Source organism: Petaurus breviceps, unplaced genomic scaffold (assembly GCF_028583685.1).
Source record: "Petaurus breviceps papuanus isolate PSGF00001 unplaced genomic scaffold, PetGlider_PUasm1.0 227, whole genome shotgun sequence".
Lineage (NCBI taxonomy): Eukaryota > Metazoa > Chordata > Mammalia > Diprotodontia > Petauridae > Petaurus > Petaurus breviceps.
In genome coordinates, this window is record NW_027185896.1 from 16,744,401 (window position 1) to 16,766,545 (window position 22,145).

Sequence of the window (22,145 nt, forward strand, 5' to 3'; positions counted from 1 at the left end):
TCGTGGGAAGTGGGGTTCCTAAAATTCTATTCAGGCTTGAGAGGGAACATAGATTGTATGGGGAACCTGCTTCCAGGTTCTATTTTTACAGTTCTAAAAACTGTCATTCTTTGTTAACAACATCATCATTATACAAATTATGATTATATAAATATTATATATGAAATAAGGGCCAGCATGACAATTTCAGTGTCATGAAAACTTTAGTCCAAGTTCTGTCTCTCACACATAATGGCTGTGTGACCTTGGGCAAATTAACCTCAGTGTTCAATGCAGTTTTCTAAGTCTCTAAGCTGCCACGCAGTTGCATTTCCTCATTGGAGGCTCACAGCGATGAAATAAGAAGTTTGGTCCAAAAATAATAACTCATTTGCATAAAGCATTAAGGTTTGCAAAATCCTTCTTCTCACAGCAACCCTGATCTACCACTCACCAAAGTTCTTAAATGACTCATATATAGGTATGTATTTGTATGTATATACATACACACACATGCACTTACACCCCAAAATATTTGTAGTGGCATTCTATGGCAGCAAAGAACTGGTAACAAAGTGGGTGCCCAATGACTGGGGAACGACTGAACTAGGACCTATGAATGTAGTGGAGTCTTATCGTGCAGTGAGGAATTCAGAGAAATTTGGCTTAATCATTTTTGTCACAAAGGAGAAATTGATCCAGGTCAGGGAAGAGTCCTGGAATGACTGTGATACAAAGACAAAAGGCATCAACAAAATCTATTTAAAGTTTTATTAAATAAATTACATACACATACCAAGAAGATCAGCCCACTGACCAGTATGTCTACATCCCAAGCCTGAGACTAGAATCTAGGCTGTTTCCCATAGCGAGTAGACGGGATGCCCATTTCTTGAGGGACTTGTGTATTCGCTCTTGGCCCGCTTACAGAGAACAGTGGTGAATCAGAGAAGCAGGAAACATATACAGCGGTCCTGCCCTGGCCTTCAACCACAGCAGCCACATCTTAAGTAGCCATGCTTGTCTGATTAGCTTGAGACAAAGCTGGGGAAGGTCCATTTATGGCATGGCCTTTTCTCTCAAGTCTGAGAATAGTCAGCATGTCACTTTTCACAGTCCAAAGATCAAGTCACAGCACAGCAGGAGATAGTCCTTTAGCAAAGAAGGTCACACTCTTGTCCTGTATTTTGTATTGATAAAGGAGACTCCGAGTCTGCTCGACCTTGGGCCACTGCAACCCCCTCCACAGGATTTTCAACTGCAAAAACAGGAGGAGAATGAATGAATTCTCCTGGTTGGACAGTTTGTTCCTCTGTCCTTGCTCCTCCTTTCCTCTAAAAACTTTTCCCACCCAGCTTCAACCAAAGGTAACCAACTTCTCTCAACAAGCATGTTTGGATTGTACTGCCAGGTGTGTTTTCCTCAGTACACTCTTATTCCAGCAATGCCACCATAAAGGACGCAGTGTGATGCAGTTGAAAGAGTGCTGGCTGGGGCGGCTAGGTGGTGCAGTGAATAGAGCACCGGCCCTGGAGTCAGGAGGACCTGGGTTTGGATCTGGCCTCAGACACTTAACACAAAAACTAGCCATGTGACCTTGGGCAAGTCACTTAACCCCAATTGCCCTCCAAAAAGAAAAAAAAAGAGTGCTGGGTCTGAACCCCAGTTCTCCAGTGGAATGCCAGGGTGGCCCTTCGTTTTCCTCTTTTCTTTTTCTTCGTTTTTCCTTTATTATATCCTGGACTAGATGGTCTCTGAGGCCCCTTCCTTTTCTCTGTCTGTGCTCCCAGGAGCCACACGATAATATCAGTCTCACTACTTTACAGTCACACCATGGAACTATCAGCTTAATCATCCACTTTATTCACCACATTAGACTACAAATGACTTTTGGCCATTTCTATAAGTAAAATCTATGCCCTCAAAGGATGGAGATCATCCACTACTGAGGTTCTTCAAAAGAACAGTGACAAAAATCGCAATAACTGAATTTCTGAAATTCAGAAAAATGAATAAAATCAGACACATACTGAATTATAACAAGTGTAGCCTCTCAATGGTACCACTCTGAAAGCCAGCCTTCACATCATCAGTTCAGTGTCTTGCCACAGTGATTCAGCCTCTGGACATGGTATATGTACCACTATTTCATCAGCTGTAATTTGTGGTCCTCTTTCTACCTGAAGGGATGGGCCTAATACCATCACACGAACACCTTAGAAAATAGACCTTTATTAAAATCCCTTAACTACCCACCATTACCCAGACAATGCTCACATTACCTGCCCATGGACATCCTTGCAGAATCCAGTTACCAGTCCCTCAGCCCGAAGGATCAAGCTGCTTTGGTGACCAAGAGCTTTCATCAGCACTACGTTCTCCTCATCTTCTGTCTTGTCACTGTCATGCACCAAAGCTACCACATTTCCCTAGATCAGAGGGATGGATCCAAGTATTATTAAACCATCCAAAGGAAAACAGTTCTTAGTTACAGGAAAAGGCTGGTTTGGCTTGACTGCAGAGTATAGGAAGAGGAATACCGTCCACTGAAGCTGGAAAGAGAGGCTGCAGCCAGGTGGTATAGGGCTCTAACAACCAAACAGAAGGGTTAATCTTTTACCCTTAATATAACAGCAAGCCACTAGAGCTGGCAGAGGAGGGAAGCCACATGATCAGATCTGTGCTTCAGAGAAATTACTTTGGCATCTCTGTGTAGGATGGATTGGAGTGGTGAGAGACCTAAGGCAGGAAGACCAATTAGGAAACTGTTGCTGTTTCATCTACTTTATAAGTCCTTCAAAATCTTTTGCAATCACCCTTTCTTTTCCATTCTTACTACTATTACTGTAATTATGGTGCTCATTAGCTCAAGTCTGTTATAGACTCCAACTCAGTTTCACTGCCTGCTTCCCTGTCCCAATTCATCCTGCTTCCAACTGCCAGATAAGTCTTCCTAAAATACCAAATCTCTCCCTATGAACCCCAGCATCTTAGCCTGACCTCAGGGTCTCCCAGAGCTTGGTCTTGATCTCTTTCCCAGTCTTGTTTTCCATCACCTGCCCCTTCCATTCCAGGCAACTGCTTTAACTCACTGTCCACTAAGTATATTTTGTACTTTCCTGCTTCTAGGGTTTTCCCCATGTGATTACCTCCATCCAGACTGCTCTTTGTTTTTTTTTTCTCTTAAAATTCTACCCATCCTTTAAAATCCAGCTCAAATTATACCCCTAATGCAGAACCTTCTCTAATTACTATAGCCTGAAGTGATCTTTCTCTTCAATTCCCAGAACACTTACTGCCTTTATCAATTAATCATCTATTAGCTTGTGATACCTCTTCTATTCTTAGCTTGAAGGGTTACTGAAATATTACATTATTTGTTTCTACATTTCTCATTTATATCTTGTCTTTCCCACTTTACTGAAAGATCCTAGAAAGGAAGTGCTACCAATTTATATTTCTTTGTATCCCCAAGTGTTTTTTACATTGTATGAAGAGACTCAATAAATTCTTATGGATTTGAATCTGTTATTTCTCAAGTTCTCCTCAAAAAGAGAAACAAATAAGAAACAGACCTGAAAATTTCTTTTGCTTTTTTCTGACCTTGATTTTGATTTTTATGGTATTCTAGACTCTGACCATTGGAAGTACTCTTTGTGGCTTCTATTCTAAACTCAGAGTCAACAGAGGCATCCTTCTGACAATATCCTTATGAACAGTCACCATATCTGCTTGAAAACTTCCAGGGGCAAAGGACTCACAGCTGTGTCACTTCTAGTCATCATGTTTTCTTACACTCTCCAAACCCAACCCAGTGAGGTATAAAAATAAGAAGCTCCATGGCTCTCAATGTTAATGTAAACTTACAGAGAAGAGATGTTTCACTTCATGTGGCACATAAGAGACTACTTAGCTTCTCCCCCTTCTTTCTACCATTGGACTCTTCAGCTAGTACTTGGGGGATGTCTAACTCTACATGAGTTGCCAGTTGGTCAGTCTTTTCTTAGTATTACTTTAATATGCCAAGCACCTGCAGTTTCATTAATGTGGCTTTTCCACTTACAGATGCAGATCAAAACTGCCTCTACACCTGAGTAGACAACAGTTTTCACGAGTGACTATGGCAGGAAAAAAATGCACCATTTGATAGCCAACTTTTTGATGACATGCCTTTTCACAGGGAGCTAGGCTAGTCCTCAGGTAAGACTCACAATCTATCACTGGACACAGTGTGGTAGGTTCTATGAGAATTTACATGCCATTGGCTTAGCCTTTGAAGACCAGGGTCACCTCCATGGCATAAGAAGGGATCTAGAAAGGCCTTTAGTGGAGGCTTATATTAAGTATATAATTCAGTTTACTGACAGTGCATGAAATAGCCACCACAAAAATACAACATGCCCCTCAGTCCTATGCTGCCTGCCTCTCTTCCTCTTCTAACTTGATGGTAACAGAAACATGTAAAGAGGATTAGAGAGTACTGAGAATTACAGTTTTTAGACCAACTAAAAACCATTAATTTTGCTACTTTTACCTTAAATGTAAGATCTCTGTCCAATATTCAGGGAGAAGACATTCCATGCCAAGAAGAGTAGAATCATATTAATCTTGACATTCTTATAAAAATGAAACCAGAAGACCAAAGGAAGCTGAAGCTAAACGGAAAAATGGGTTCTCATAGGTTCTCCTTGAAGAGACAAGTCAAGGACTTGGCAGAGCAGACCTTATGGATCTAATTTCATGGGATATTTGGCAATCTTATACTGTAAGACTCACGACTGGTATCTGCAAAAGGACTGCGCTGAAAATAACCAGAGCTTACTTATGCACTGACATCTGCTATAGAGGATAAAGAGATAAAAAAATCCCAAGAACTTAGTAAAAGCCTCCAAATTAGATCAACATCTTCAATACTCAGTTACTTCCATGCAAAAGTGGGCGATAATGAATAAACAAGAGACATAGCACTGTGGGAAGTAAAATGGATAATTTTGATTACATTAAATTGAAAAGATTTTGTACAAATTAGACTAACACAGCAAAGATTAGAAGGAAAACAGAAACAGGACAAAATTTTGTACCTAATTTCTCAGATAAAGGTCTCGTATCTTATATAGAAACCTCAGTAAAATATATAAGAATATGAGTCATTCCCCAATCGATAAATGGTCAAAATATAGGAAAAGGCAAGTTTTGGAAGAAATCAAAGACATAGTCATGAAAAAAATGCATCAAATCACTACTGATTAGAGAAATGCAAATTAAAACAACTCTGAGGTACCATCTCACACCTATCAGATTGTTTAAAATGATAGAAGAGAAAAATGACATGTTGGAGGGGATGTAGAAAAATTGGAATACTAATACACTATTAGAACTGGTCACTAATACAGTGGTAGAACTGTGAACTGATCCAATCATTTTCGAGAGCAATTTGGAATTATGCCTAAAGAGTTATAAAACCATGTATATGCTTTGTCCCAACAAAACCACTATTAGGTCTCTTAATAATCTAGGTGATTAGGGAAAAAGGAAAAGAACCTATATGTTCTAAAATATTTATAGCAGCTTTCTTTGTAATGGCAAAGGACTGAAAAGTGAGGAGATGCCCATCAACTAGGGAATGGCTGAATAAGTCATAGTATATGATTGTGATGGAATACTACTGTGTTGTGAGAAATGATGAACAAGTTGGTTTTAGAAAGATATGGGAAGACTTGCATGAAATATTGCAGAGAGAAATGAACAGAACCAAGAGAACATTGTATACAGTAATGGCAATACTGTTCAAAGAGTAACTGTGAATGACTTAAGCTATTCTGAGTAATATGATCATTCAAATCAACTACAAAGAGCTTTTGAATGAAAATGTTATCCATCTCCAGGAAAAGAACTGACATATCTAAGTATGTATTGTATGGTTCCAGATGTGTGTGTAGATAGATAGATAGATATAGGAGACGGGACGTCAAATTTGGGGAACAAAAAGTAGGCCAGTTTGGCTAAACCATGAAATATGTGAAGAGGAATATTGTGAAATAAGGCAGGAAAATGGGGCGGCTAGGTGGCGCAGTGAGTAAAGCGCCGGCCCCAGAGTCAGGAGGACCCAAGTTCGGTTCCAGCCTCAGACACTTAACACCCACACAAAAATACTAGCCGTGTAACCTTGGGCAAGTTACTTAACCCCAACTGCCCTCCAAAAGGCAAAACAAAAAAGAAAAAAAAATAAGGCAGGAAAGTCCCAGAGAACAAATAATGAAGTATACTTCCCCTATCATGACTGAGGGAGAGAATGATAAGACCAGACTACTGCTTCTTCAACTGGTTTTCTTCGCAGAAGGGTGCCCTTAATTGGGTGCAGGGTAGGGAAAAAGCTGAAAGAGTTGGACTGAAATATAGTGACATTTAAAAGCATCAATATAGGGGGAAGCCAGGTAGCAAAGTAAGTAAGAGCACCGGCCCCAGTGTCGGGATGACCTGGGATTGAATCTGGGCTCAGACACTTAGCACCACACCCAGAAATAACTGGCCGTGTAACCTTGAGCAAGTTACTTAACCCCGACTGCTTAAAAAAAAAGCATCATAAAACATTTCTTGAACAGAGCTAGTAGTTCTGAAAGGTAAGCCAATGTCAGACTGTAAAGCGCTTTCAGTGCCAGGCTGAAGAATTTTTTGTATTACCCTGGAAGCACTGGGAGCCACTGAAAGTAAAAGAAAGCAGAAGAGAGACCATTTCAGGAGCTGCCCAGGGAGCCGAGCTCTGAGTTGAAATGGTCTAGAAGCGTTGATCAGCTCCCTGAAGGGGTATTGCAGGACCTGGAGTAAGAGGTGATAAGGACCTGAACTCTTTGAGTACAGCTCTAGGAGTGAAGAAAAGAAAACAGCAGTTACCTAGATGAGGTCTTCTAGAGACAAAATGGATAAGATCTGGGAACTGATTGACTCTGAGGGATGAGTGGGAGGGAAAAATAAAGGGTGCCTCTGAGGTTGTGAACCTGGGGAATTAGGTGATGAAATATTTCAACAGAAACTGGGAAACTTGGAGGAGGGTCAGGTTTAGGAGCAAAGATGGGTTCCTGAAGGGTCTTTGGTCCTATCAGAGCAGGCCAAAGGCTGAAAAGGATGAGGAGTCACTGACCTAGAGAGGGATCAGCTTCCTTCCCTACTTTCAGATCTTAAAGATCACAGCTGTGAATAAGATAATTCAGGAAATAGAAGTATGAAGACTGAACAGTACCTTCAACTGGCAGCAGACAGTGACTCTACAGGACTGGATGAAGTCCAGAATAGCCACTGCTTGAACACCCACACTGAGCAGGACACTCAGATCATCCACCAGAAGTACTGGGAACTTCCATGAAGCAGCATCACCATCACCTGAGGGAGTGAGAGCTTTCTGCACCAACTCATACAAGGACTTCAGGTCAGAGCCAGACTCTCTGGAAACAAGGAACCAAAAACCCCCCCAGGAAACAAAATTCTGTAAATGAGTTCATTCATCCATTTAACCAATGAACTTGAGCCCTAATCTTTGCTAGACATAATGGGGGAGGGAGGGACTTGGAGCCTCTTCCTTCAGAAGTCTGTAGTTAGATCTAGATACTACTGTGTATCTAGTTTTCAAATGTGTTTTGAAAAACTAAACTAGGGTGGCTAGGAGGCCCAGTCAATAGAGCACTGGCCCTGGAGTCAGGAGGACCTGAGTTCAAATCTGGCCTCAGACACTTAACACAAAAACTAGCTGTGTGACCTTGGTGACCTGTGTGACCCCACTGCCCTGCAAAAAGCAAAAAAAAAAAAAAAACTAAACTAATTAACACAAGAATTAACAACAGATGGTACCCAAGAGATGTCCGGAGGCAGAGTATGGATAAGTGTCAAGGGAGCCTTATGTATAAGGCACAAGTACCCTAAAAGGTCTGGTTCCCTGCGAGTTGAAGTGGTTGGGTGAGGTTTCCAGAGGTAGAAGGGAACAGGGGAGAGACTGAAATGGGCCTTAAGTGGCAAGTTATTATCTCCAAGTCCAATTTAAACACAACCAAAATACCATCCAAAAACTAGCCTAGAAGTGGAGATCTGGATCATTCTACAAGAATACACATAGACTTAAACAAGCAGATGTGAGCTCAGGAACTTCTACTCCTAATTCACTGAGTGACTATGGGCAAGAATCAGTAATTACCAGATTCAGAGCTGAAGAAACCACAGAGACCATCTCATCCAGCCTTTGTGTTTTTTTTAAATTAAATTTTATGTTTATTTTTAGTTTACATCATTCATTTCCAAAAGATTTTGAGTTACAAATTTTCTCCCCATTTTTCCCCTACCCACCACCCCAAAACAGCAATCCCACTGAATATCCCCTCCCCCAATCTGCTCTCTCCCATATCTTCTCCCATACCTCCCCACCCCAACTTTCCAGTAAGGCACGGTGGATCTCGAGGCCCCAGTGCCTGTATATCTTATTTCCCAGTTACATGTAAAATAATGATAATAAAAATAATAATATATATTTTAAACACTTGATTTTAAAACTTTGAATTCCAGATTCTTTCCCTTCCTCCCTCCTCACCACCCTTACTGGGAAGATAAGCAATTCAATATAGGTTGTACATGTGTAGCTATGCAAAACATTTCCATGGTGGATATATTATGAAAGACTGACTATATTTCCCTCCATCCTATCCCACCCCCCATTTGTTCTATTCTCTACTTTGATCCTGTCCATTTTCAAAGTGTGTGCTTCTAACTTCCCTCCCCCCCGAGCCTGCCCTCCCTTCCATCATCTCCCCTCTCATCCCCTTCCCCCCTACTCTCCTGTAGGGTGAGATACCCTATTTAGTGTGTGTTATTCCCTCCCTAAGCCAAACTCAATGAGAATAAGGTTGACTCATTCCCTTTTGCCTTCTTGTTCTTCCCCTCCATTGTAACATCTTCCCTTGCCTCTTCTATATGAGATAATTTACCCCATTCTGTCTCTCCCCATCTCTTCTCATTATATTACTCTCTCATCTCTTAATTTCACCTTTTAAGTATCATCCCTTCCTATTCAATTAGTCCTGTGTCCTCTATGTGTACCTGTACACAAATATACACACACTCACATATGTATTCATATGCCCATATACCCTCCTATATTATATAGACACATATGTATGTATACATATATATGTATACACACACACATTTCTATTCCCTTTGACTATTCTCATACCAAGAAAAGTTTCATAAGTTACATGTAGGAATGTAAATAGCTCAACTTTGATAAGTTCCTTATGATTTCTTTTCCCTGTTTACCTTCTCATGCTTCTCTTGCTTCTTGTATCTGAATGTCAAATTTTCTATTCAACTCTGGTTTTTTCATCATGAATGCTTGAAAGTCCTCTATTCCAGCGCATGACCATATTTCCCCTGAAACATGATACTCAGTTTTGCTGGGTATGTGATTCTTGATTTTAATCCCAGCTCCTTTGACCTCTGGAATATCATATTCCAAGCCCTTTGATCCCTCAGCGCAGAAGCTGCCAGATCCTGTGTTATCCTAATTGTGTTTCCACAATATTCAAATTGTTTCTTCCTGACTTCTTATAATATTTTCTCCTTGATCTGGGAACTCCGGAATGTGGCTATAATATTCCTAGGAGTTTTCTTTTGGGGATCTTTTTCAGGAGGTGATTGGTGGATTCTTTCAATCTCTATTTTGCCCTCTGGTTCTAAAACATCAGGGCAATTTTCCTTAAGAATTTCTTGAAGGATGATTTCTAGGTTCTTTTTTTGATCATGGCTTTCAGGTAGTCTAATAATTTTTAAATGATCTCTCCTGGATCTATTTTCCAGGTCAGTGGTTTTCCCAATGAGATATTTCACATTGCCTTCTATTTTTTTCATTTGTTTGGATCTGTTTAATAGTACCTTGATTTCTCATAAAGTCACTAACTTCCATTTGCTCCAATCTAATTCTGAAGGAATGATTCTCTTCAGTGAGCTTTTGAGATTCTTTTTCCATCTGGCAAATTAGGCTTTTTAAGGCATTCTTCTCCTTATTGCCTTTTTGAGCCTCTTTTGCCATTTGAGTTATTCTATTTTTAAAGGTATTATTTTCTTCAGTCAGGTTGTTGACTCTTCATTTCATAATTTTCTTGCATCATTCTCATTTCTCTTCCCAGTTTTTGCTCCACTTCTCTTATTTGGTTTTCAAAATCCTTCTTAAGGTCCTCTATGGCCTATAACCAGTTTGTATTTTTCTTGGAAACTTTTGGTGCAGGAGTTTTTACTTTGCTGTCTTCCTCCTGTTCCATGCTGTAATGGAAATGTAAATTTTAAAGATCTTCCCTGCCCCTAGGCTGAAATGCACCTGAAGCCTGGGGAGGGAGGCTTGTTTTTCAGTAGATACTTCTTGATTGGCCAGTGAGTCAATAAGGTTGTTACATTCTCTGAGCCAGGAGAAGGCTATATAAGCCCTGATGTGTAGCTTTGTTTTGGGACTCACTTTGAGAAGTGTTCTGTGATTTGATCTGAATTCTGGGAAGCCGTTGTTAAGAGTCCCCCGGCTTTGAAAAACCCAGAATGTGGAAACCCAGATGTTGACTGGGTATGGATGTAATGGTTGGACAGTTTGGAAATCTGTCTACTTGATGTTTCTGTCTTGATAATTATGCCTGTATACTTTGAGGTTCAGGGTGCTGACCTTTTCTCCTGAACAAGGTAAACGATATATGTCTGACTGATTAAAGTAAGCTTGTTAACCCATTTTGAGTTGCTTTCCTTTAACAAAGCAGATCCAAGAACCTGTGGTAGCTGCAAACCCTGAGGACGCTTGGGGTGCTTGCTGCTACACATGCTTTGATCCTTTTTGTCCCCAAAATAGGAGTGTAAAGTCAGATTGCTGTGCTTGCTTTGCTTCCTTTGCTTGCTCATGTTGCCACTCAATTACTTGACTTTTGAGCTTTTTGCCACAGTAGGACTCTGCTACCAGAGAGGGGAGCTTTGTCCCAAATCACTGGGGTTTTCTCAGCTGCTGAAGGCATTAGTTGGCTGCCCTTTGTGAAGCCTCCACACACTCTGGCAAACTGGTCACTCACCCCAGGACCTCCACCCTAGACAACAATCCAGATCCAAGCAGGTTAAAGCAAGCATGATTACCCCTCAGACTGGTCACTTGGTGCCCCTACACTCTGCAGGCCAGGAGCTCTGAAGTAGCCACATGGTGGTGGCTGCACGGCTGTGGAACGTCAGCGGCTTCTCGCTCTGGGGCAAAGGCACACTCCCAAACTTCCTGTTCTCAAAGTCCACACTGCACTGACCTCCCACTTTGTCCTTTGCATCTATGGGTTGATAATTCCAGAAACCGCCACAGCTGCTGGTGATCTGAAGTCCCTCCAACTGGCGGCTGGTTGTGGTTACCCTGAGGCTAAAACCTTGGGCTCACACGAAGCTGGGCTCAGCTCCCAGAGTGCTGTGCTGGCCCCTTCCTGCCCACCTGCTGGACTGTCTTCAGCAGGAAGTTAGCTTCTCTCTGTCATTTTGTGGGTTCTGTAGCTCCAAAATTTGTTTAGTCATTTTTCACATGAATTGGAAGAGGTGGAAGTGGGATCTGTGCAGAAGTCCTGTTTCTACTCCGCCATCCCAACCTCTTTGTTTTACATACAGATAAGGCAATTGAGACCCAGGAAGGGGAACAGATTTGCCCAAGGCTACCCCCAAGATGGGTAGTCATGATTTATACCCAAGTCATACTCCAAAGCCAATGTTCTTTCTATGACCCTATTCTACCTAGAGTATTTTCCCAAAATTACAAATGAGGAAACTGGAACCCAGAGAGGTGAAAGGACTTGCCCCTATTGACACAGTTACTAAACTGCAGAGGTAAGGCTTGATCCAAAGCCACCTGACCCAAGGTTCTGTGTGCCTCAGCTATACCACAACATCAGTGGCCATAAAAAAACAAACCTCTTTACCCTACTCCTTGGTCTTCATTTAGTAAAATGAGAATGCTACCTACAAAGGCCAAACTGTTAGGAGTTTGCAAAATTAAAAATGCCACAGAATGAGCTAGTGGAAACTTTCATTCACTCAATAAAGATAATGGTTTCTAAAGGAAAAGCAAAGTAACAGTAGATCCTCTGATGTCCTCTTCATTAAGACACACAAACATTTTGCAGAAATACTTAGGAAAGAATGTAATTAAATAACCCACAGACAAAAGAAACAAATTTCCCTGTTCTCTCACTAACTATGATATTTAAGATAATAATCTTTAGCCCAGGTGGCTCTAACAGTCAGTGGATGTAAAATGGATCCACTGGGTTTCTGCAAAGGACATTACTGTAATCAGTATATTCTAGATTTAAGAACATGCAGTGACTTCACATATCTCTAGGGAACCCCACAAAGAGTTTGGGAGGAGTAGAAGAAACTATCTAAGGATAAGAAAATGGAAATGGCCAGTGGAAGTGCCTAGCCCAGCTCCTCCAGTAAGCAAGAGATAATGTGATCCAATTTGCAGAAGGACCTATTCCTATTCGCATAACCTCACAACTTGCCAAACTGAACCATTCACTATCCAGGACTCTTCCAGTCTTCCCTGTCATAAACTAGAGATAACAGTCTGACTATTTCACTGAGCCACTCAAAGACCTCCAGTGACTCCCCATTACCCCCTTCATGGAATCAAACTCCAACTTAACCTGGCCAGCCTTGTTTCACTCTTCTCTGCTTCACCTGCTAGAGCCTTTCCCCTTCCATCTATTTATATTAATTTTTATGTGCCTATTTATGACATGTTGCCTCTCCCAACAGAATGTAAGTTCCTTGAGGACAACTGCTACACATCTTTATTTTATAAAATTTTGTGTTCTCAACTGAACATCAAATAAAACAAGCATTTCCATATTCCGAGTTAACAAGCATTATCTGTAGATCTATCTTATGTTCAGTTAGGTCTTGTATTTGAATAGTAACAAGTTCAGCCTGTAGTTTTCAAAGCTGACCTGCTTGTCTGTTTTTCTCTCATCTTCCTTTGGTTCCCTCATCTTTCTCTTCTCTTTGCATCCTCTTTAGCAGCACTGAGCCTGGCCCAGACTAAGCACTTAATAAAAATTTGTTGATTGATTTATTGTTGACTTAAGCACTATAAAGCCCAACCAAACTGAATCACTAAGGGAGGAAGTTCTCCCTAAAGGAAGTGACACATGGGTACCCCCAGGACCCCCACATAGCTCTTACTGGGACAAGTTTCTCCAGGTGAAATCAGGTTTCAGTGAACAATAAGGTATCACTATCACTTGGGTGGAGAAGGAGGCAGAGCTGCAGTGACAGCAGCAGCAGGTGCCAGGAAGTCCACACCCCAGGCAAAGAAGATCTTGGCCACAATCCACCCCCAGATGCTTTGAATTTCCATGTCAGGGTTGGGCTGAAGATCACTAACCTGATAAACTTGAGGGTGTCTGGCTGTTCTTCTGACCCAAAGAGGACTTCAACAGTAGACTTCAGGCCTTCAAGAAATACCAGCTGTCCCCGATCTCGGGCAGTGATCAGATTGACTCCCTATTATAATAAAAAAGAATAGGATGAGACAGGTCCTGGTCCTTCACCTCCAGATGTCTCCTCAAAGCCAGAACACCCTTTCCATATCTCTCACCCCGTAACACTGATGACAGTGAAACAATTTCTCATTGCCACAGCACCACCACAGCGTGGGTACTTGGGGCTCATCCACACAAATGGTCCTGAAACTGAAGGCTACTCAGAGAGTGACTTTTATCGAGTATTCTATAGCACTCGGGGAGTACAGTCTCAAGAGAGTGGGAGGAGGGGGAAGCCTACCCTGTAGCACAGCTGGGCCTGTATGTCTGTGTTCCACAATGTTTTCTCATTGATTCGAGTATATAAGTGGAGGAATAGAAGGAAATGGAGAATGTCGAACATTGGAAAGAGAATGTTGTACAACAGGAAGTTGGAGCTGAATTAAACATGCCAATACACAAATGATCCTGTCAGTCTATGGCGCAATTTTATTTGGCATTTTATACCAAACTTTGCATAGGGACCTAATTTTTTCATCATACACCCCCATTCCATAATCCTTAAGCACACTATCTGGCCCTCTCTCTGACCATTACGTCAGTGTTCATGGACTGAGAGATCACTGAGTCTAATTCCCTCCCATTAGGCAGAAGAGAAAACTGACAGAGAGAAGATAGGCAGCCCAAAGTCTCATAGGTGGGAAGATGTGACGCTTCTCTCTCCTGGGGCTGTTCCAGGCACTCTCCTCAATCCCCCCCCACTTCAAGACCTAGCTCATGTGCTGTATCCCCTATGAGGTCCTTTCTGTCTAAGTGTGTGTATGTGTGTGTGTCTCCTATATATTCTTATCTGTAAGATGTCGTATCTCCCTTGTCAAATGTAAGTTCCTGGAAGGCAGAAACCGTCTCACTCTTGAATTTGCATCGCCAACACCTAGCCCTATACCTGGAACATAGCAGGTACTTAGCAAAGGTTTGGTGAAAGAAATCACCAAGTTTTCCCATGCCCTAAGCCAAGTTCTCTATTTCTCAACCAGCGAGGCAAGCCCTGGCTCCTCACACTATTCATGCTCAAAAATGCAACATTTATCACAAAGGTCTTTCCACATATCCTGATTCACCGCCTCTCCCCTTTCACCCCTTCTTTTCCTCACTGTATGCTTACAATTTTCTAAAATTAGTAGTACTTGTTTGAATGAATTCTATATATTACAAGGGGTTCTATATCACAAATAAAATTATGCAAAAACCCTGTTTCCTTAGAATTTCTCTAAGGAAAGGACTGATATGTAACCTTTCTGTTTACCAAATAAAGTCCAGATTCTCTACCCTAGCCCTCAGGCCATCCAACATTTTGGGGTCTCCTCAACCTTCTGTCCCACTGCATGAACAAATCCATCATGCACATTCCCACTTCTGGACCTTTGCTCAGGCCATTTGCCCAAAAAAAAATATCCTGTCCCTTCTTCAACACAGTCTCAAATGAAACTTCTTTTCAAAGCTTGGTTTGAATCCCACCTCCTCTGTGAAACCACCTCCAACTGCCTAAATCCTTAGTTCTCTCTCACCACTTCCAGTCTACACCACTCATGTGGCTTTTTTTTTTTAGCACAAGCCACCATGTTTACGTTCATTTTTCCCCACAAATTAGGTAGAGTATGTGAAGAACAGGGACAAAAACCATATGGGATGAGGTTATGAACTGTACCATCAGAGGAAATATCCACATCAATGCAATTACATGTCCACTGAGGCATCTGAATATGCTGCCTCATACTTTTAGGGTCTAGTTTATGTCTACGTCCCCAATAGATGACAAATTCCCAGAGGGCAATGTCTCTCTCCTCTCCCTCTCCCCTCTCTCTGTCCCTGTCTTCCTCCACACACACACACACCCCTGAAATACTTACCAGCTTTTGACCCACAATATTATAGTGACTGAAGGACTGCAGAAGAGCCACAAAGCAAACCTTACAGTTAGCTGGAAAATAAGATGATTTCATCATTAATGAGATTCTAGCTCACACATAGAGCTCATGACATATCTTGTTGGTAACACTGGAAAGCAATAACAATGACCCAATGACCAAGAGGATTTACAAGCTGCACATACCCTTTGAGACAGGAAGTCTAGCAGTAAGAAGCAACTGCTGACAAGGAAAGCTGGATCTTATTCTGAGCTCCACCAAAGACTCCATCCACCATTAGCTCATTCATCCCTCTGTCCTGTCACATGAATTTCACTTGCTAAATGGAAAAAAACATTGCTCCCCACTCCCTTCTTTCACAGGGGAACTGAGAAGACAAGGCTCTCTGCAGTATCTGTAACTTCTTTAGGGAAAAAGAAAGAATACAGATGCTGCCAGTGCTGGTCCTGACTGCAAGAGGCTGTGTGGGTTTGGGGAGGTTGAAGCCTCCCGGCAATCGGCCTGAGTTTACCCAACACTCCTCTTCCAGGGAGAAGCTTCATGCCTGCTGTCTCCCTGTGAGGCAAGATTCTGAGCTGACATGATCACAGAACCATAGACTCCATGAGACGGTTCTGAACTGGGGCTTGGGAAGTTACTAGCTGTGCTGCCTTAGGGAAGTCACTCAATCTCCATATGCCTCTGTTTCCTGTTTCTGTAAAGTGAAAGGGTTGGCCTTGATGGTCTGTAAAGTCCCTTCCAGCTCAAAAATTTGTGATTCCCAACTGGAAGTCATTGGAAAGGTCTAGTTCAGTGTTTTACAGATGAAGGAAACAAGGCACCAGGAAAGGAAATGGCTTGTCCAGCATCTGACAGCCAGGACCTCAGTCCTCTCCCAGCCCAGCTCTGTCACCTTGCAAGGCCTCCCTCTCTGAGGAGTGTAATGACTCTCCTCTCACCTTGTGGACTCACAGCACACCTGGTCTCAGTGCCCAAGTGGAAGCAACTCTGGTCAGTCCAGGACCCCTGTCCTGCAGGACCAGGCTCACTTCAGAGTGTCATGGTGGCTGCCGCTTCCTAAAGGACCTCATCCCCCACCTCTGACACTGTTTCCTCCTGAGTAAAGTCAGAATCATAATGCCTGAACTAGCTCCTAGGTCCATGAGCCCCACGTCACATCACAGAGGTATCTTCCTACGCATTCCAGAACTCTGTGCTGTTATTATGGAAGGTCAAAGCCTCACAGGGATGTTAGGATAAAGAATACATGTGAAATTTATTCTCTCTGTAAGAAAAGTATTAGTTAAACTCAAGTTGGTCTTTAAGACCTCCTTAAATCAACACATCTTTCTAGGACAAGAACCGACAGTGGGTACTGTTTGAGTCCTTATTTTCCAAAGAAGGTAGAGATACCATGGAGATCTCGGCCTTCTCAGTATCTCCTGTGAAGGAAGTAGAAGGGGGAGTTTTGTTTTGTTGTTCTCTTTCTTTTCTATTCACAAAGGAAGTCAGTCCCTACTCTCCAATGATTCCCTTGACCATCAGATTCACACCTTTGACCTGAAGCTCAGTTGGACCTCTGATAACTTCCCTTTGCTTCACCTCTGTCTTGTCTATCTGGATGTCCAGCCTGTTGTCATCTGTGAATTCTGTCAGCAGAATATCCCCTTGGTCACTCCTGGCTCTCAGGCACTGACAGCCAAGAACCCAGGAGTCAGGGAAGGAAGCATTACCACCCCCATTTTACAGATGAGTACTGGAAGCACAAAGGTTAAATGGCCAGTCACAAGGCCATAGAGGCAATCAGTGGCAGAGCTAAGCCTGAATGCAGTATTTCTGACACTAAGTTCAAAGTTCTCTCTTCAGGAGCTTTTCCCTACCATTGAGGAATTTATGATAGAAAAAAATTAAGCTGATGATCAGATTTCTGGTTGCCTAGAGAAATGGCCTCTAGCTTCTCAAACAAACAAAAACCCCACTACAACTACATGTTTATCTGGACACTTCTCAAAGGGTACTTCATTTCCCAAACAAGGACAATTAATCCACAAAGGACTCTTTGTGTCTGTGGATCTCTTCCCCAGCTATACACTACCATACCTTTGAGGTAAAAGGAGAGAAAGTGGTGCACAAGGAAGCTTCCATCTGTCTTAGCATCGCAGAGTAGAGTAAATGTCCCCTTAAAAATATAAAGAGATTAACAAGTCTATGAGGAAAAAGGCAACAGACGGTGAAATTTATAGGGTCAAGAAACAATTTCATCTTCTGTAAATTTCTACACTTAATAATTATTTCAAAATATGTATATCATGCTCCAAATTATAAAAGGGATAGAAAAGAAAACAGTAACACAGAAAATCAAAATGGACAACGGTGCTTAGCCTTCCCCTAAATGCCATCAACTGAACTATTCACTGCCCCTCTCTTTTCCATGTGTCTGTTTATGGTATTTGCTAATTCTACAATTCCTCCTCCACCCTCCCCCTTCTTCACATGTTAAATTCCTATGCTTCCTTGAAAGCTAAGATAAAGATATCAGAAATCAAGCCATCAAGCATCTTTTAAATGCCTACGACATGCCAGGCACTGTGCTAGGCAATGGGCATATGTATGTGCCATACACACAGACACTCCCACACATGGCAATACACATATACACAACACATACACATACCTATAATATACATATATACACGTATGTATATACATGTGCACACATATGTATATAAGGATACACACACACATTGATGGGGCAGCTAAGTGGATAGACTGCCAGGTCTAGAGTCAGGAAAACCTGAGTTCAAATCCTGCCTCAGATACCTACTACTTGGGTGATCCTAAGTGTCTGCCTCAGCTTTCTCCTGTTTAAGACAGAGATAAAAACAGCACTTACTCCCAGGGTTGTTATGAGGACTAAATAAGATAACACTTGTAAAGAGCCCAGCATCGGGTCCAGCACAGTGTTAGCTATTATCATTATGTACATACATCTGAAATAAATCTAGAAATACAAGGTAAGGAGGCAAGGCACTAGCAATCAGGAGGATCAGGAAAGGTTTCACAAAGAAGGTAACATCTGAGCTGTGTCTTATACAACAAAATGAGTCTCAGAAAAAGAGGTGAGGAGAGGATGGACTCCAATCAGGGGAACAGCCAGCAGAACTCCAGGGTGGAGTGATGGAAAACAGAGCTCCCTGTAGGAAGAACAGAGAGAAAGCCAGTCCGGCTTCATCGGAGGGCAGGGGACGTGGAGGAACAAACAATATTCACAGCATCCCTCTCTTCCCTCAAGACACAGCTCCAATGCCATGTTCTATATGACACTAGAAAAGAGAAGGCTTGCGACATGCTGAGACCCGTGGGGAGCTGCGCTAGTGAATCATCATGGTAGGCTGGGACCTGTCAGTGCAGTGAGATGGTGAAAAATTATTATTTTTGCCAGAAGCCAAAATAGGAAAAAACAAGTCTCTCTTGGGTTAAATGCCATTTCAAAACAGGGCTCAGGAAGCCTTCTCTGGTCCCCCTATGTGATGGCCACCTTTCCCTCTGAGCTCAGGCAGGCATCACTTAAGTGCTGTGTTTATACCTCTTTAAGGCACTTCTCATATATAATTTTGTATGATAATAATATGTATTTATGTCATTCCCCTCTAAAAGACTATAAGTTCTATATGGGAAAGGACAATGTCATAGCTAAACTTTGTATCTCCAAATGCTTAACACAGTAAATAATACACAGATAATGCATATTTCTTGACCAATAGAGTTATCATGAGAAATCTGAAAAAGTGGGTTGGCACCATGTTTTAGCAGGCTTTGAATACAAAATAAAGGTTTTTGTTTTATTTGGTATGCAATATGGAACCTAGGGCAGTTAGTGACACAGTGGATAGAGTGGTAGGCCTGGAGTCTAGAAGGCCTGAGTACAAATCTGGTCTAGACACTTACCAGCTCTGTGACCCTGGGCAAATCACTTAACTCTGTTTGCCTCAGTTTCCTCATCTGTAAAATGAGGTGGAGAAGAAAAATGGCAAACTTTTCCAGTATCTTTTTCAAGAAAACCTCAAATTGGGGGCGGCTAGATGGTGCAGTGAATAGAGCACCGGCCCTGGAGTCAGGAGGACCTGAGTTCAAATCCGGCCTCAGACACAACACAAAACTAGCCGTGTGACCTTGGGCAATTCTCTTAACCCCAACTGCCCTACCTTCCCCACTCCAGAAAGCAAAAAAAAGAAAAAAGAAAACCCCAAATGGGGTCAAGATGGGTCAGACATAACTGAAACAAATACATAACCATTAAAGGCTTCTGAGCAGGACAGTTCCATGGCCAGATCTGGGAAAATCTTTGCAATATGTGTGGAAAGGAAAAAATTTAAAGGTTGAAGAGACAAAGAGAGACATCAGGAGCCTATTAAAACTGTCCAGGTGAAGGTCTATGAAGGATTAGAATTACGACTACTACCACCACCACGCATTTATATATCACTATATAGCACTTTATATATGTCTACTCATTTGATTCTCCTAACAGCCTTGTCAGGTTGGTGCTATTATTTTCCCCATTTGACAGATGAGAAAACTGAGGTCAGGAGAGTTTAGGTGACTTGCTCAGAAGTGTCAAACACAGGATCATACTGGTGTCCTTCCAGACCCTCCTTTACAGGGCCAACATTCAAACACTGCTATTCAAAATCCCGTATTCTTTTCACTACATCAGAAAAATCAGACAAGATTTAGTTCTTACTGCCTTTCACCCCTCTAATAGATGTCCTTTAACTGTAATAGTAATTATAATAATAAACAGCATTTATATAGTGTCTAGATTTTATATCTAACATTGTGTAATATGTAACATAGGCACATATGTAATGACAAATTACAAATATTATCTGTAAAATGAATGATTATTCACATTTACACAGAGCTTCGAGGTTTCACAAAACACAATACTATGGGGCAGCAGGTAGTGCAAGAATTGTTCCAATCACTTTTAGCTAATATTATGTTCCTATCCACTTGGTGCAAGTCACTGTACTGGAGGGAGGTCGGAAGGTGGATCCGGGTTAGAAAGGCAGAAACAGGACGGCACCTGCCCTCAAGGAGCTTACATTCTACAAGGAGGAAAAGCACTCAGCCAAGCAATCCCTATTTTACAAAGCCATGGAAATTTGAACCCACGTCTCCTGACTCTTCGACCATTTGTTTAAAAAGCAAAAAACAACCAAAAAAACCCCACTTCGATAGCTTATAAACACTAAGCAGTATGACTCTTGCTCCGCAAGGATCCTTCAAATGCAATCCTGTTTTAAACAGAAAAATGTCTCCTCCCAAAAATCACTCATAAAAGATCGGACATTCTAAGCTAAAGTACCCAGGGTCCCGCGTAACTTCCGTGGAAACTACAAGTTCCGGCGTGCCCTGCCAACCGCCCCTTTCCCTTCTGGCACTAGGCGCAAAGCCCCCTGGGAGATGTAGTGCAGGAAGTTCGGGGCGACGACGAGGCATGCCCTGACTTCTCCCTTTCCCGCTCTGCCTTGCTTACCTGCTCTGGCTTCTCAGGGCTGACATTCATCAAGTTATTAAGCTCAGGGAACATCCTGAACCTTGGCGGTGCAAATGGGCAGGCCTTAAGTGTGTAGGATAGAGAAGATGCAGAGGCCTCAAAAGTCGCTCAGAGACGAGGCCTGAACTCACGCCTTCATCCTCTTCGAAAACTGCGTGAAAGGAATGCGCATGCGTACGCACTTGCCTTCCCCGGAAGCGCATGCGCTGCTGACCCTTCTTGTAAAACAGACTTCAAACAGGCTCCATTTATGAGATTTGTATGGTACTAATACCTAACCCAGGAAAGGATAAAACGAAAAAAGAGTTCTGTATAGTCCGCTGTCGTTTGTGAATATTGATTAAAAATTTCAAATTAAATTCTGGCAAAATAATAGCTACCCTTGATATAGGTATTTAAGGTTTGCGCCTTAGAGTATCTTCTTTGATCCCTCTCCCATAACCTGCGAGGCAGCTGCTATTATTGTCCCCATTTTATAGATGAGAAAACTGCAGCGTTTTCTCCGGAGTTTCTGCGGAGAAAGGTATAGTGACTTCTGCCGTCCATAAAGTCTGCGGCAGAATTCGTTCGAGGCGACCCCTGCGCCACCTAGTGGTCTCAAGAAGACTACAGCCATTTGTTCAAAGTGCAATCCGCTGTTGATCAAGTGGGATTTAAACCAGGAATGAGTGGGTGGTTCAACATCAGGAAAATGATAAACGTGGTTAATAAAATTACAACTAAAAACATACTTTGATCACCCCCTCCATTCACCTCGCCTGTGCCCCTGCTGTTGAAGGAAGCTGAAGATGGTTGGGTTCAGTACCAATTTGTGTTACGTCATCTTCCTTGAGCCCTCCTTGGATCAAGGAAATTTTTCACAACTCCCCACAGTCAATGCTCTGTCCCACTCACCACAGTGACTGCTGAAAACCGCATTTCCTCAAGTCTGTTCTGACACTCGTCCTCTAATCTGAGGACCTACACTGGAAAAAGTGAAGCCATTCACGAAAGGATCACCTTCTCCCCTCTTCTTCATATGGCATCCTTCAGACGTCTTTCTCAATTTCATTGTTCAACTGGGGGAGGGAGTCATGAGAGAAAGAGGTAATAAATACTTTAAAAATAAATAAATTTAAAATAAAAGGACTTCACTTGATACATCATCACAACCAACTACAATCCTCAATAGTC

General features: G+C 42.1%; 1 protein-coding gene across 3 annotated transcripts; it reads right to left on the minus strand.

Moving 5' to 3' along the window:
• Positions 1-736: 736 nt before the first annotated feature.
• ELP6 (elongator acetyltransferase complex subunit 6) lies at positions 737-21,514 on the minus strand. 3 transcript variants are annotated; one of them, XM_069095926.1, is made up of 7 exons: positions 20,952-21,498; positions 17,510-17,588; positions 15,413-15,483; positions 13,406-13,524; positions 7,217-7,418; positions 2,262-2,408; positions 737-1,237 (listed from the first exon to the last, which is right to left on the minus strand). In XM_069095926.1, exons 1-7 carry the CDS (start codon positions 21,003-21,005, stop codon positions 1,109-1,111), a joined length of 801 nt encoding a protein of 266 aa, XP_068952027.1. In that variant the 5' UTR covers positions 21,006-21,498; the 3' UTR covers positions 737-1,108. The 3 variants fall into 3 exon arrangements, with proteins under 3 accessions (XP_068952027.1, XP_068952028.1, XP_068952029.1); XM_069095927.1 differs by lacking the exons at positions 15,413-15,483; positions 17,510-17,588 and having other exon boundaries at positions 20,952-21,513; XM_069095928.1 differs by lacking the exons at positions 737-1,237; positions 7,217-7,418 and having other exon boundaries at positions 2,309-2,408; positions 20,952-21,514.
• Between the last annotated feature and the right edge of the window lie 631 nt (positions 21,515-22,145).

Bases quoted from the DNA above. Each gene is read 5' to 3' on its own strand.
- ELP6 (XM_069095926.1), bottom strand. From the start codon at position 21,005: ATGTTCCCTGAGCTTAATAACTTGATGAATGTCAGCCCTGAGAAGCCA. The intron at 17,589-20,951 runs GTAAGCAAGGCA...TATATTTTTAAG, and splicing joins GCCCTGAGAAGCCAGAGCAG to GGGACATTTACTCTACTCTG. The intron at 1,238-2,261 runs GTAATGTGAGCA...CTGTTTTTGCAG, and splicing joins GCAAGGATGTCCATGGGCAG to TTGAAAATCCTGTGGAGGGG.